The 15,376-nt window shown below is 38.2% G+C and overlaps 1 protein-coding gene across 3 annotated transcripts in view; it reads left to right on the top strand.

The window, feature by feature from the left end:
• The window catches only part of abcc3 (ATP-binding cassette, sub-family C (CFTR/MRP), member 3), a 61,913-nt gene that overhangs the window by 15,739 nt on the left and 30,798 nt on the right, over nucleotides 1-15,376 (top strand). For all 3 annotated transcript variants that reach the window (XM_066665680.1, XM_066665681.1, XM_066665682.1), the window contains 8 exons: nucleotides 715-891; nucleotides 1,028-1,141; nucleotides 1,495-1,632; nucleotides 2,714-2,839; nucleotides 3,012-3,073; nucleotides 4,389-4,520; nucleotides 11,486-11,716; nucleotides 12,954-13,131. In XM_066665680.1, coding sequence (XP_066521777.1) covers nucleotides 715-891; nucleotides 1,028-1,141; nucleotides 1,495-1,632; nucleotides 2,714-2,839; nucleotides 3,012-3,073; nucleotides 4,389-4,520; nucleotides 11,486-11,716; nucleotides 12,954-13,131 — 1,158 coding nt within the window. The remainder of the gene's footprint in view (nucleotides 1-714; nucleotides 892-1,027; nucleotides 1,142-1,494; nucleotides 1,633-2,713; nucleotides 2,840-3,011; nucleotides 3,074-4,388; nucleotides 4,521-11,485; nucleotides 11,717-12,953; nucleotides 13,132-15,376) is intronic.

Below are 15,376 nucleotides of genomic sequence, written 5' to 3'. Positions count from 1 at the left end.
GACATACATAGATGTTTATTCTTAAAAGTTACCCTCTTCATTTCACATGCGGACACCGCCACATTCTGTTGTTCCGTATTAATGTCTATTAATTGATTGTTGGAGGAAACTGGAACACCTGGCGCAAACCCATGCATATACTGGGAGAACTCACCAAATTCCTCACAGACAATGACCCAAGTACTTGCAAATAAATAAACAAACACAAAGACAAAAAAAATCTTATGCTGATTTGTTAGCCTATAATTAGAAATCCTACTCATACATTTGCAGGAAAATTATAATTAAGTTTGTTCTGTCAACAGTGTTGGTTATGCTTTGTCTAATTATATTCTTAGATATAGGTATGCTTATTGATGCATGTATTGCCAAAGCTTTATTGAGGGTATACCGCTGGCTGTGTATTGCTAACACAGACATAGTGCTCAGTAGTGCTCGGTCTGAGTCCTGCAGCCTTTTGGAATTAGGCCAGGCACTTGTAGTGTCCAGCCAGGATTAAAGCCAGAAAACCTGCTGCTGCCGAGCAGCAACCTTGGCTGCACTCTGCTGGACCAGGAGTTGGCCTAAACCTGAAGTAGGTCTCGTCAGGTCACACCTGTACAGAAAGCTCTTATGTGTGCCAGTCTGTGTGTGCTGCAGGCATCATCTTAGTAAGCTAAAGCCAAAATTGTAATGAGCCTTTTCTTCTCTCCTCTCTTCCCTCTCTGTTCACAGGAGCCCAATCTGACCCTCTACACAGACATCCCTGACTTGCCTGAGTGCTTTCAGCTGTCTGTGCTGTCATGGATCCCCTGCATTTATCTGTGGCTTGTCTCCCCTCTCTACCTCTTTTACCTCAAGAGGAACAACAAAGGCTACATAATGATGTCTTTATTAAATAGAGTCAAAACGGTAAGAGATTTCTGAGATGCTAGTCACTATAGAGATATCTCAGTTCAGATTATGCTGCTTTCATAGTATATAATATTCTCTCTCTCTCTCTCTCTCTCTCTCTCTCTCTCTCTCTCTCTCTCTCCCTCTCTCTCAGGTTTTTGGCTTTATTTTATGGATTGTATGCTGGACAGACCTCTTTGCCTCTTTTCATCAACAAAACATGCCTCCAATATACTTTATTACTCCATTAATACTTGGCATGACTATGGTAAATATAAAAACAATAGTATGGTTTAATTATTTAAGCTTATGGGTGGGAAATGTTTTAAAAAAAAAAGATTTGTAGTAAATCAAGCATATCAAGAATCAAGAATATGAGGAAATCCAAATGTAATCCCTATGCAGAAATGTATTTATCACTGTAAATACTGTTACAACACTGCTGCTATATAGATATTAAACAAAGACTGCCCACCCATATTCTGTGTACAAATATATTTATTTATTTATTCATTTAGTAAATGTGAATGTGAAGCTGAGCACAATATGTATATACATATACAATACATTTGAGCATTGAGTTTTGAATGTACTTTACTTTTTTGCTTCTCTCTTTTTCAGTTGTTGGCCACATTCATTATCCAGTTTGAAAGGCTGCGAGGGGTACAGTCCTCTGGGGTGCTTTTCATATTTTGGTTGCTCTCGGTGCTGTGTGCCATCGTGCCTTTCCGCTCTAAGATCATCCATGCCAGCAATGATGTGCGTACCAATGTCACGTAGCCAATACTTAAAGTTCAGTTACAGATTGAAATTGTACACACCAGTATAAACAAAATGGAAATTTAGCTTGTTGTGGTAATTTCAGTATCAATAACTTGGTATTTTGATTTTTTTTCCGTTACACAGAAAATCATGACATAATATGGCGCTAAAATAAATAGATATTGTAATTACAGAGCATCTATTACTATCTGTTGCTACCTGCTTTGAACTAGCTCCCCACCCACCATTATCAATAACATTCACATGGACTCCAATTATTAATTACCTCATCATATTTCCATTTAAAAGTATTAATATTGAGTCTTGATTTATCCCAAGGTTTCTTCTTTCACCTTGCAGGGGGAGTTTTTCCTTGCCACTGTTGTGTCTGGCTTGCTCACCTGGGGTTTTGTTTTGTTTTGTTGTTATTGATTAACTGTATATTACAGGACTAATGTAAAGGTGCTTTGTCACAACATTTGTAAAGTTGTAAATAGTTAATGTGGTTTTGTTTTAATTATTCTGTATTAATCAGCTGAACATATTTAATATCCTTTATGTTTTTATGCAAGTCTCTGCTGGGCAGGTCTGAGCTTTCAGATTCCTGTTGTATGTTTTTTTTATGCACCTTTTCACACATTTCTCTCACTCCTTTATACACAATCTCTTTTTTTTGGTCTCTCACATCTGTTACTCTCACATTTCCACTTTTATCCCCATTAGCTGCCCCCCCCCTTGTCACTCTCCTATCCTTCGACCCTCCCACGCTGCAAGTCGAGCGCTCAACTCTGTGTGGAGTTCAGATGAGGACAGAGCTGCTTCTGCTTGTGCTGCTGCTGAGTGAAAGAGAGTAGTGCATCTCCTAATGCACTTATCTAACTAAAGGGTTTCAAGGATTGCAGGGATCTAAATTCTAGGCATTAAGACATACGTCACACCAATGATTTGAATGTAAAAATCTATTATTAAATACAACACGATGGCTGTGATTTTGAAGGAAGAACTTTAAGCAGAGTTTAGAAGAATGCAGTATTTGTGAGTTTTCAACTAGCATTATAGCATACTCCTGTCTCTGCAGGGAATTGTCAAAGATACTCTGCGTTTCACAACCTTCTACATGTATTTCGGCCTCACCCTGGCAGAACTCATCTTGTCCTGTTTCAACGAGAAACCCCCTCTCTTCTCCAGCGTGGTCACAGATCCTGTAAGTCTGCTTGGGAGGTTGGTGGAAAATAAATATGTGGGATTTGCTTAGGTCTGGCAAATACTGTTGATGTTAAATGACAGGTCTGTCCATGCATGTTTAATAATTTATGTACATCCTGTAGAATGTGCATATGTTGTTGCACCTGGTGAATGATCTGTTTATTTCCTAGAATCCATGTCCAGAATCAACTGCTGGCTTCCTCTCAAAAATGACCTTTTGGTGGTTTACAAGGTACAGATGAAGCTGTTTTGTTGTACATCTTCAGGGCAGGAGATTTGCCTCAGTGTACTTTTTTCTGATGTGAATATCTGAGGGTGAAATGTCATATTCATCTTCACATAATCACATAATTCATCAGATTTTGCAGTTTCTTTTTGGTCAGTGATCCAATGATCCAATGTGTCTGATTTTCCCAAGTTTTATATTCTGTTGTAGTTGTCCTTTAGGGTTTGTGCTGAAGGACATTACACACTAGATATACAGGAAAAATAATAGTTTAAATGTGAAGCTAATGTTTAATGTCTGGTGCTATATATCATGCCAGTTATGTCAAGGTGAAATGTGAATGTTAACAATTTTCCTGTGAACAGTGGTTTCTGTTGCAGTATCTACAGTGGTATGTTTTCATCTGAATACATTAGAATTTGATGTTACAGAAGCTAATCCTGTCATTCCATTAGGAATACATAACTTGGAGTCACGCATATTTAGACAATACCTCTAATTTATCACATTTTCGCATCATGACCAAAATAGCTTTTACAAAGTCTCCAAAGCATTTGCATCCTAACAGTACATAGCTGAAATAAATATTTTAATATTGTATTTCTTCAGAGAAACCGCAGGATTTGGTTAATACTGACTAATGATAACTGCTCTTTCATCTTTGTTTTCCAAGGAAGAACATTGAGCCAGAAGCTGGAATTAAGAATTTTTGGGGAAAACTTCCAAAACTTAATTAAATCCTTAAGTATAATAAAAGTTCCAGCTTATATGTTTGTGTAAAATGGCATCTACATTTTCCACCATATGTTTTTCCTCACTTTTGCCATGGTTGATTTCCCATCATGGGTGGCACGGTGGCGCAGCAGGTAGTGTCGCAGTCACACAGCTCCAGGGGCCTGGAGGTTGTGGGTTCGATTCCAGCTCCGGGTGACTGTCTGTGAGGAGTAGGTGTGTAAACTCCGGAACATTTCTGGATTACTGTGCATGTGAGAAAGGGGCATCAGACATCTTAAGTACCACACCAGTGATCATTGGAAAGCTCAACATGCTTGGAGGACAGTGTTAGTTTCCTTGGTCTGTTACATGAGCGAAGAGATTCCTCTGGTGACTAGCATCATGCTAAGTGAAGGAAGAAGATGGAGAGCCATTTTACACACTCATGTTTTTAAATAAATACAATTCTTTGACCTCTGAATACATTTTCTTTCTGTGTTTCATACTTAAGGTTGAGTTTTTGCTCAGTGATATTTCACTGTATTTCAGTATGTTTGCACATGCGCAAGAGTGTGAGATTGATACTTGTTTCTCGTTTGTTTCTCAGCATGGCTATAAAAGGCTACAAATCCCCATTAGAGACAAAAGACCTATGGTCCCTAAACAAGCAGGACAGCTCAGAGATGGTGGTGCCCAATCTCCTCAGGGAATGGGAGGTGGAAAAATCTAATGCACAGAGGTATGCTACTGCCCAGAGATTTTTATTAACAACTTAAATATTTGAGCACAAGTTTCTATGGGTGTTACAGTTAGACTAAAATCATTTCCCCATTTCAAACGGATAGAATTTAAGATAATTTCTGTTTGTGACTAGACTGTTTGTACAATCTCTCACACATTTAAAAGGGTGGGACAAGAGAAGATGCTGATATTATGTGATATTCTGATATAAACAATCCAGCTAAAATCTTAGCTATTTTTTTTTTAAATATACACGAATTAGCATTATCAATTAGTCTATCACTTCCTTGTTTCTACACTTTTCCATTTTTTCATTAGCATTGACCATATATGTGCACTTTGTCACTATAATTACAGACTGTTGTCCAACTGATGCTCTTTCACCCTGTTATTCAATAGTTCGGACCACCACACAGCAGATGGTGGATCATTCTCATGTCTGCAGTGACACTGACATGGTGGTGTGTTAGTTTGTGTTTTAAGCTGGTATGGATGGATTAGACAAAGCTGTGCTGCTGGAGTTTTTTCAAACACTGCCGTATCCTTAGGACACGTAGATATAAAAATATGTGACAATAGCTCATTTGGTAATGCACAATTTGTATTAGTCACCTCTGCTGTGTTGTCTTGGAGGTCCTGATCATTGAAAAACGGATTATGAGGTGCCTAACAAAGCATTCAGAACAATATATGGACTACAGTCTGTAATTGTAGAACTACATAGTGCACCTGTTAGGTAAGTGGAGCTGATGAAATGCACAATGAGTGTTGAGGTCATTTTGAAATTTTAGCTGATCTTTGTATTTATATATAATACTTTTTGTATACATTAAGTTCCTAAGGGTTATACTGCATTCCTGCAGTTTCATGTAAGCTGAACTGATTTTGAAATACTCAAAGAATAGTGAGTTGTTGCTCCACTGGGTCTGTATCACGTGAATCTAAAGTGAAAAACAAAGTGAAAGCAGAAGCAGGATTGAAGTCTCTTCAGATCAGAGGAACTTTCTCCTTGACCTGTTTGTTTAGTGTAATGGCAGTAGTGTGTATTTATGAAACTTGGTTACTTGGCATTTTTGCTGCTTTTGACGTTTATTTGCAGTGTGTAGAAAATCCCTTAAGATGTGCTTCTTGCCAGCTTAAGAATTGAAACCATTGTGGAAATTTTCAGTTCTTTTTAAAAGATCATTTGGTGCACTTGACACTTGGGTGTGTCCTGTCAACCTGAGCATAAAAAGCTGCAGGTTTTCCGCTCTCATTTCAGGCCTTAATTTCTCATTCCACTCTCATTTCTCACATTAACCTCTGTGAAGTTGGGACTAGGGATGGACGATACGGCCAAAATTTATATCGTCATATATTCCTTAATTTCCGTCTATACAATATAATTCTGATACTGATATGAAAAAAGCCACAGAAAACCTGCCAAGAACTGAAAGCGACATGACATCACCATCAAACATATACCTCTTGGCTTTGTCAATATTAATATTTTTAAACTAATTTTAAAATTCAGGACAGTGAAATGACAACAGCGCCCTGTAATGACCATCAATCAGTGACAGATGCTGTAAATAATGTATATTGAAATATTACAAATATGTTAAAAAAATCATATCATTGTTATTGAAACAGTTTATAATCTGATATATATTTATACTGTCCATTTATATTGTCCATTCCTAGTTAGGACACCAGCAATGTTAAATAGTACTATAACTACATATATTCTGGCTGGATCTTCTTCATCCAATTTTATCTGAACATATTCCATATATTTCTCAACTGATGAACGGATGGCAGGAGTTTCAATCACAGAGTTTTCTATGCTGGATGTTAGTTCAATAGGAGCAGTGACTAAAGTGACATCTGCTTTAGAGCTAAGAAAAAAACATCAGTCTAGAGCTGGAAATATGTGGGTGAAAGCACACATTCAGTTACTGATTCTCATGTATTACTTCTCTGATACACCTTGTGGTGCAACCTGAACACATTGTTAATGATGAACCTTGGGCCATGGAAAATAAGATCTGATTATCAGGTGACAGAATGTCAGTGCAGGACAAATGCAAATATACACGGGTCTACAAAGCTGTGAAAAAAAGGAGGTATGATCAGATAAGTCATCTTCTTCCATATTCTCAGCAAGTGCATAGGGCTGAAAGATTAATGACTTTTATATTGAACAAATAATTTATTTTAAAAAAGTGCAAATTTCAATTTAATCAAGTGTATTGTCTTAAGTGTTAGGTGAGACAATTTAAGTAAGATATTTAGCTGATCTAAGAGAGTTACACTAATCAGAGGCCACCAAACATCTAAATGAAGACTAAACACCATTTTGCATTCAAAATTAAAGCCAGCTCTACTTGGTCTTTTTGGTAATACATACATGCCTGGATATTTATTTACAGAAAAAAATTGCACTTTAATTAGCACATGTATGCCTTCACCCGCATATGAAATTGAGTGACATCCCATTCTTAATCGACAGGGTTTAACATGATGTCGGCCTACCCTTTGCAGCTTTAACAGATTCAACTCTTCTGGGAAGGCTTTTCTCAAGGTTTAGGGGGAATTGTTGACAGTTCTTTCAGAAGTGCATTTTCGAGGTCAGACACTGATGTTGGATGGGAAGGCCAAAGGTGTTCTGTCGGGTTGAGTTCAGGACTGTCAAAATCTTCCACACCAAACTCGCTCTTCATATCTTTATGCACCTTGCTTTATGCACTGGTGCACAGTCATGTTGGAACAGGAAGGGGCAATCCCCAAACTGTTGCCACAAAGTTGGGAGCATGAAATTGTCCAAAATATCTTGTATGTTGAAGCATTAAGGGTTCCTTTCACTGGGCCCATCTCCTGAAAAACAACCCCACACCATAATCCCCCCTCCATCAAACTTTACACTTGGCACAATGTACTTAGACAAGTACCGTTCTCCTGGTAACTGCAAGCCCCAGGCTCATTCATTTGATTTCAGACGGAGAATTGTGATTTGTCACGTTAGAGATCACGTGTGCCCTGCTCTAGAGTCCAGTGGTGGCATGATTTATTCCACTCCATCTGAAGCTTTGCATTGTCCTTGGTGATATAAGGCTTGGATGCAGCTTCTTGGCCATGGAACCCATTCCATGAAGCTCTCTACGCACTGTTCTTGGGCTAATCTGAAGGCCACATGAAGTTTGGAGGTCTGTAGTGATTGACTCTGCAGAAAGTCATTGACCTCTGTGCACTATGCTCTATGCTCCTCAGCATCCACCTATATAACTCTGTCATTTTACATGGTCTACCACTTTGTGGCTGCATTGCTGTTGTTCCCAATTTCTTCCACTTTGTTATAATATCATTGACAGTTGACTGTGGAATATTTAGTAGCGAAGAAATTTCATGACTGGACTTATTGCACAGGTAGCATCCTATGCGTGCGTGATTTAATACACCTGTGGCCATGGAAGTGATCTTCTGAATGCAATAATTTAGATGGGTGAGTGTAAACTTTTTGCAATATAGAGTTTGTTTGTGGCATATGCTGAATGAAAGTTACAGGCCTGGGTGTTTGACCCCAATGTTGAGGGTAACTCTGTTATGCTGTGGGCATTTAGCTCGTATTTGGTTACCGATGTTAGGTTCACTATAGATCAATATGCAAGTGCTGGTCATAAAATTAGAATATCATGAAAAATTTGCTTTATTTCTGTAATTCCATTCAAAAAGTGGAAGAAGAATTATTATACTAATTCATTACAAACAGACTGATAAGTTTCAAGTGTTTATTTCTTTTAATATGATGATTATAACTGACAACTAATGAAAACCCCAAATTCAGTATCTCAGAAAATTAGAATATTGTGAAATGGTTCAAAATTGAAGTCACCTGGTGACTTCACACTCTACACACTCTAATGAGTTAATTAACACAAAATACCTGCACAGGCCTTTAAATGGTCTCTCAGTCTAGTTCTGTAGGCAACACAATCTTGGGGAAGACTGCTGACTTGACAGTTGTCCAGAAGACACAAAAGGTCATTGCTAAAGAGGCTGGCTGTTCACAGAGCTTTGTGTCCAAGCACATTAATAGAGAGGTGAAGGGAAGGAAAAGATGTGGTAGAAAAAAGGAAGTTTTAGAGCACTTCATGCTTCCTGCTGCTGACCACATCTTTATGGAGATGCAGATTTCATTTTCCAACAGGACTTGGCACCTGCACACAGTGCCAGAAATACCAGTACCTGGTTTAAGGACAATGGTATTCCTGTTCTTAATTGGCCAGCAAACTCGCCTGACCTTAAAATGTATGGGGTATTGTGAAGAGGAAGGTGCAATACGCTAGATCCAACAATGCAGAACAGCTGAAGGCCACTGTCAGAGCAAGCTGGGCTCTCATAACACCTGAGCAGTGCCATGGACTAATCGACTCCATGCCACGCTGCATTGCTGCAATAATTCAAGCAAAAGGAGCCCCAACTAAGTATTGAGTGCTGTTTTTCATGTTCATACATTTCAGTTGGCCAGCATTTCTAAAAATCCTTTTTTTTTGTATTGGTCTTAAGTAATATTCAAATTTTCTGAGATACTGAATTTGGGGTTTTTATTGGTTGTCAGTTATAATCATCAAATTAAAAGAAATAAACACTTGAAATATATCAGTCTGTGTGTAATGAATGAGTATAATATACATGTTTCACGTTTTGAATGGAATTACTGAAATAAATCAACTTTTTCATGATATTCTAATTTTATGACCAGCACCTGTAAAGCTATTTAGACTAAGCTTGACCGTTTTATTTAGCTTTATTTCTAGTGTTGTTGGTTTTGGCATAAGTGAGTCTGCACAGGGCATGAAGGGTCACTGAATATTTTGATGATGAAAGAGAATTATCTAAATGCTTAGGTAAATCATTTGCTATGGCCTCTACAGCCACGTTGTCAGTTGCTTTAAAACTCTTACTAAGAGACTTTATGATGGATTGTTTTTCTAAAACCCTTTTACATATATTTATCCCATTCATATAATGTCCAGTGGTGGACACTAACGACGGAAATGTAATTTGTTAATATATTTAAGTACTTTTTTGTGTATCTGTAATTTACTTAAGTATTTCCATTTTGGACGACTTTTTACGTTAACTCCACTACATTTCAAAGTCAAACATCTTACTGTTTACTCCACTACATTACGAAAGTTTGCTGTTTATGTGTTGAATAAAACTTTAAAGTGTCTGAATAAATCTCTTTGCTCCGCAAAGAAATGTCTGCATGACACACAGCGGCATTGTTGCTAGGAGACAAATGAACACAGTAGCCATGTGAAAACAAGTGAAAATGTTTCTCCACCTAAAACCAGTAACACCAAAGGCAGACTTTTTTTCAGCTGTTGTGTGAATTTGAGACTGTAAGTAATCACTTTCAGTTCTTAGAACCCTTATGAATTACCAATATAATTTTTACCATTTAGTATTTGGCTGTATCTGAGTCATCAGTAACTACTATTCATTCACATATATGGTTTACTGATCTGTAGATGTCACAAATCATTCACCCGAGGGCAAGAGTAAGATGGAGATTATTAAACTCAAACCCAAAAATCAGTACAGAGAGATAATCCCAAAAGACAAAAAAACAGTATCAGGCAAAAAGTCAGAAAAACAAAACTGTAACCCTGTTTAAGGATCAGGTTTCTCAGAATTCCAGAAGTAGCTCAAACTATAATCTGCATCTGTGTAGACAAAACTTAAAGAACCCCATGTAACATTTTTACCTTAAAATTATATAGCTTCAAAATCATTATGATCCTTCTCTGGCTTGTAATAAGGAGAATAGAGCTCAGCACTGCAGAAACTGCACTATGAAACTTTTGGAGGAGGGTAGGATGTCACCCCTTCCCTCCCCCTCCCCACCAATTTCAGTACAGGGCTGTAAATGTTAATTGTGGCCTGCGTAGACTCGACGAGTTACATTTCTGGAGAGGTGCACATCAGACCATGCTGCCTATGGCTTAGGTTCAGCACAGAAGCATAAATTGTGCTTAATACTCTGGAGACAGCGACTTCTGTTGGTTTAGAGGGCCAGCACCTTGGGTGGCATTTCTGCTGTGTTCAGTGTAAGACAAATTAATGACATTCTTTTAAAAGGCTTGGGAACCACATGTGACACTAGAGTCTTTTCACCTACAATGTTTTAAACATCTTGTTACAAAAATGATTATAGAACATTAGAGCCATAATACATCTTGGTACTTTTATTTTGATACTTAGCTACATTTGAAGGTAAATACTGTTGTACTTTTATTCAAGTGGACATCTACGATGAGGACTTCTACTTTTACTGGAGTAATATTTTACATTTAGTGTCTGTGCTTTTACTCAAGTACATGGTTTGTGTACTTTGTCCACCATTGATAATGTCCTTGTAAAATGTAGATGAATTAAAAAGTGCTAACTCTCCCATCAACAAGAGTCATGCTGGCTAACGCAGACACCTTTTAGCTGGCAAAAGACATCTGGACTGTTAATGCTCTCCAAATGCATTCAGCTGCTGGTGGAATTGTGTTAGCGGCAGCTTGATAAGAGATTGTGGCTGGTTTCAAATGTCACAGTCTAACTTTACCAGCTCGGTAAAGTTGTTATTGGGGAAGTCATATGTGTGAGAAAGTTTTATTAAAAGTCTTTCGGCCCTAAGCTGTGGAGCAGTGGAACTTTGCTTCTCTGGAATGATGGCCCAAAATCTTTGCTTTGAATTAGTTACTTTTGTGATTCAAATCAACTCATTCAACACAAGACCTCACTCATGCTCTTGAGGATAAATGCCATCAAGTATCCACAGGTATCCACAAATATCTAGTGTAAAGAATTTCAGGAATAGTTACTACAGCAGACAAATTGCATTTTAAAACCCTTCATTTTAGAACACAGCTGTGCCACGATTCAGTTTGTTACATTTAAGCAAGTGTCATTTCCCTTCTTCCACAGCATCGCGCAGGATGTGAATGGACAGGCAGTGTATTCTAAATCCGGAAAAGAGGCCAATCATGTAGCAGTCAGTCCTGAGGAGGTGGAGGTGCTGCTGTCTGACCAGAAAAAGTCCCAACAGCCCTCGTTTCTGCGTGCTCTGCTCAGGGCATTTGGTCCCTACTTCCTCATTGGCTCTGGCTTCAAACTTCTGCAAGATCTCATCACTTTCATCAACCCACAGTTGCTCAGGTGAAGGCCAGTGGCCATTATACTAATGTAAAAACAGCAAAGACACATATTCATGCACAGTACAGATAGACCGAGATAATGAAAACAATACTAATGGTTTGGAAGGTTACAATCATATTAAAGGATGCTTAAAGGATGCTTCAATATAAATACGTGTTTCAGTCACTTTTTAAAGACATTTAGTACTTGAATATAGAGTTGCTTGGCTCTCCCACTATTATATTTAGACAGATGTCATATAGAGCAACTGTGAGTCATAAGGACTTTACAGTGGGAAGACAGTGGCATCCATTGACAAGCAGCCATGATGAATAGTTGTTTGAAAGATGAAGTGAGGTGATAAATGCTGTTTTATAAGCCTTATCTCTAGGTTTGGAGTATTTATGAGCCGTAGTCAGTGACTCTGCCGTTGCTGGGTTTCCTGCAACGCTGCTATCTACTGCTTAAAAAGACATTAAACATGCACCAGCGAGACTTAATCAAGTGGCACCGAAGGAAAATTGGATAAGGAGCAGATCTCAGTGCAGTGTTTGCCTGTGTAAAATCCATTGTATGGGAACTGTGAAGTACAGATTAACCTTCATGATGTTAACCTCTGACTTTGTACCATTGAATCCTAGACTAGAAAAAGGCTGTAGACCATATAAACAAAAAAAAAACCCACACAAATTTTACCAAGCTCCTTTATCTTGTTTGCTTGGGGTGACTGTAGTTCATATGGAGCTGTGTATGCTGATTAGATGGCCAGCATGAGAACAATGCAAGTGTGTTGTGCTGCTTTGCGTAAATGCCCCTGGCAGCATTTGCATGTTGTTTTTGCTTTGTTGCTATCATTAACCTCCACTTGGTCTGAAGATATTTGCAAAGCAAAAGGCATATGCATATTTGTTACTAATTTAGTGTTTTTCCTGAAGGCACACATGCAATGCAGTAAAGAAAGAATTTTACTACAGAAATGTAACATTTCTCTCTGAGATCTGAGTCTAAGATCTGTTCAAACTGGACCATGTCACAGCCAGGCCTTGTTTTGTAAAATGAGCCCCTGCAGTAGTGTTAATAATATTAGGGATGGGGTTATACAATAATATTGTATACTGTTTTAGTGGTTTGGTATTATTACATGCTTGAGGCAAACAGCAGTGCAAACGCTTACTGCAAAAGTCAGAATGGCTGTATACTGAAAGGCTAAGCTGATTCTGATTCTGTGAATTACCCCCGTGCTGTCTGTGTTTGTCAGGTTGCTGATTGAGTTCACCCAACAGAAGGGGGCTCCCTCATGGTGGGGCTTTGCCCTTGCCTTTATGATGTTTGGCTGTGCCCTGCTTCAAACGCTTATCCTCCACCAGCACTTTCAGTACTGCTTTGTAACAGGCATGAGACTGCGAACCGCTATCATTGGAGCCATCTACAGGAAGGTAAACCCACCCACAGATACATACAGTCACTACATGTAACAGATTATCACTGCTGTTTGCAGATGTTTCTGAGACATTCAGCAACACAACATAAAGTTCTGATGCAAACCCTGCTCTTTGTGTGAATCTGATACTAAAATTACAAGGCACAAATGCCCCAGGCTAGAATATTGTACACATGTCCTCTTGCTTTTTTTATGTACACCCATTATGCCTTCTGCAACATGTTTTTTAATACAACCTTATTTTCCTAAGAGACTTACTTGCAAGTCTGTTCAGTAATGGATAAGTTACACAACTGGTTCCCTCTGTTACTATAAATTGAGTTCATTGTAAGACAGGATTGTTTTTTAATAAATATAATTAATTATTATTATGTATAACCAGTATTTTGAATAGTAGCATATTATTAAATAATAACAAAAACTCAATATATATTATATTTAATTACTACATTGTGATTTTTTTGTTCTTTTTTACATTTTAACAACACATTTTTGTTGGATATTATTATTTATTATTATTATTATTATTATTATTATCATTTTTATTAATAATAGTATTATTATTAACTATAATACTATAGTTTTATTTTTTATTTTTTGTAAAACATTAACACATGATCAAATCTTTTTAGTTTGAACAGCAGTGAGCTGCAAGGGCACAGAGCACCTCATATTATCATATTAATCATATTTATGTGGTAAATGTTGCCTGCCTCTATGAAAAATGTCTTAACTCTTGAATAGGGCCAAATGAAATAACCTGCAGGTTAACCACTACGTGGTGACTGTGTGAAAGGTCAGCGATGTCTTGTGTTGATCTGAGTAGATATGTGCTGCTGATTGAAGAGTCTTGCATTGAACAAAAACGCTGAGTCAGAAGGCTTTCATAGGACACAAAAGTTTGGGTGACTTGCCATGTGCAGAGGTTTCTTTGTATTAGGGCTTTGTTGAATGTATGTTTAAAAAGACTCACTGGGTGTGAGTAAGTTTTTATTTCTTTGCTGCTCTAGTGCACTTTTACACAGTAATGTGTAAAAGTAATTGTTGGACCGCTCCTGTCTGATTCATACGCTGTATTTACAAAAGGATGGAAATGTGGATTGTATTGGAAGTTCTACTGCTTTAGGGAGGAATAAAACTGGTCAGGCAGTGAGGTACACAGAGTCTGAGAGTGCCAAGCCAAGTCAAGCTGAGCCAAGCTAATGTCATGCTGTGGAAGAGCGCTGTATGAGAGTACTCAAGTAAAAATGCTGTACTGTTAATAGTATATGCAGTGTCCCATATCAAATTCTAAATATTGGTCTTACAAAAGCCTTACAAAACTGATCCTGTGAACTGTACCACTTATTTCTTCTTTTGTATTACACCTATTATTATCCATCCATTATCTGTAACCGCTTATCCAATTTAGGGTTGCGGGGGGTCCAGAGCCTACCTGGAATCATTGGGCGCAAGGCGGGAATACACCCTGGAGGGGGCGCCAGTCCTTCACAGGGCAACACAGACAAACACACACTCACACCTACGGACACTTTCCAGTCGCCAATCCACCTGCAACGTGTGTTTTTGGACTGTGGGAGGAAACCGGAGCACCCGGAAGAAACCCACGCGGACAACACACCAACTCCTCACAGACAGTCACCCGGAGCTGGAATCGAACCCACAACCTCCAGGCCCCTGGAGCTGTGTGACTGCGACACTACCTGCTGCGCCACCGTGCCAAATGACAAATGTCATTATGCGGAAGAGACCGTAGGTCGTACAGACTCCCCACTTGGAGAGTAGATGTAGTTTGTGTGCATCTCGTTATTATTATTATTGCTGTTCTCCTTATCGCAGATTTGTTTTTCATTACATTAATAAGAATTCTAATTTTTGTGTCATTAGTGTTATTTTACAAAACTGCATAATATTATTATATTATAATATATTATTTTTTTTTTATAAGATATAAAACTACAGGACAATGAATACACAGCACTGATATTTACTTTCCAAGTTACTAAACAAGGAACCCTGCCCAGTCTTTCTGATACTGTTTGAGCAGCACTGAGTGGCTCTGTTTACAGCTCGGTACAGATAGAATGTGTGCTGTCATTTAGACAGGGAAATAAATGCAACTAAGAACATGATAGCAAGTTAATCTGGAGAAACAATTAATACTATCACTTGGACTTGCAGGAGACTCTAATTTTGCACCATTGATGACCCCTCAGAAGTACAAAGGGTTGATTATTATG

The sequence above is a fragment of the Hoplias malabaricus genome, chromosome 3, assembly GCF_029633855.1.
Source record: "Hoplias malabaricus isolate fHopMal1 chromosome 3, fHopMal1.hap1, whole genome shotgun sequence".
Taxonomy (NCBI): Eukaryota; Metazoa; Chordata; class Actinopteri; order Characiformes; family Erythrinidae; genus Hoplias; species Hoplias malabaricus.
Note: the sequence above shows the minus strand (reverse complement) of the source record. Positions and strands in the feature narration are given on the sequence as shown.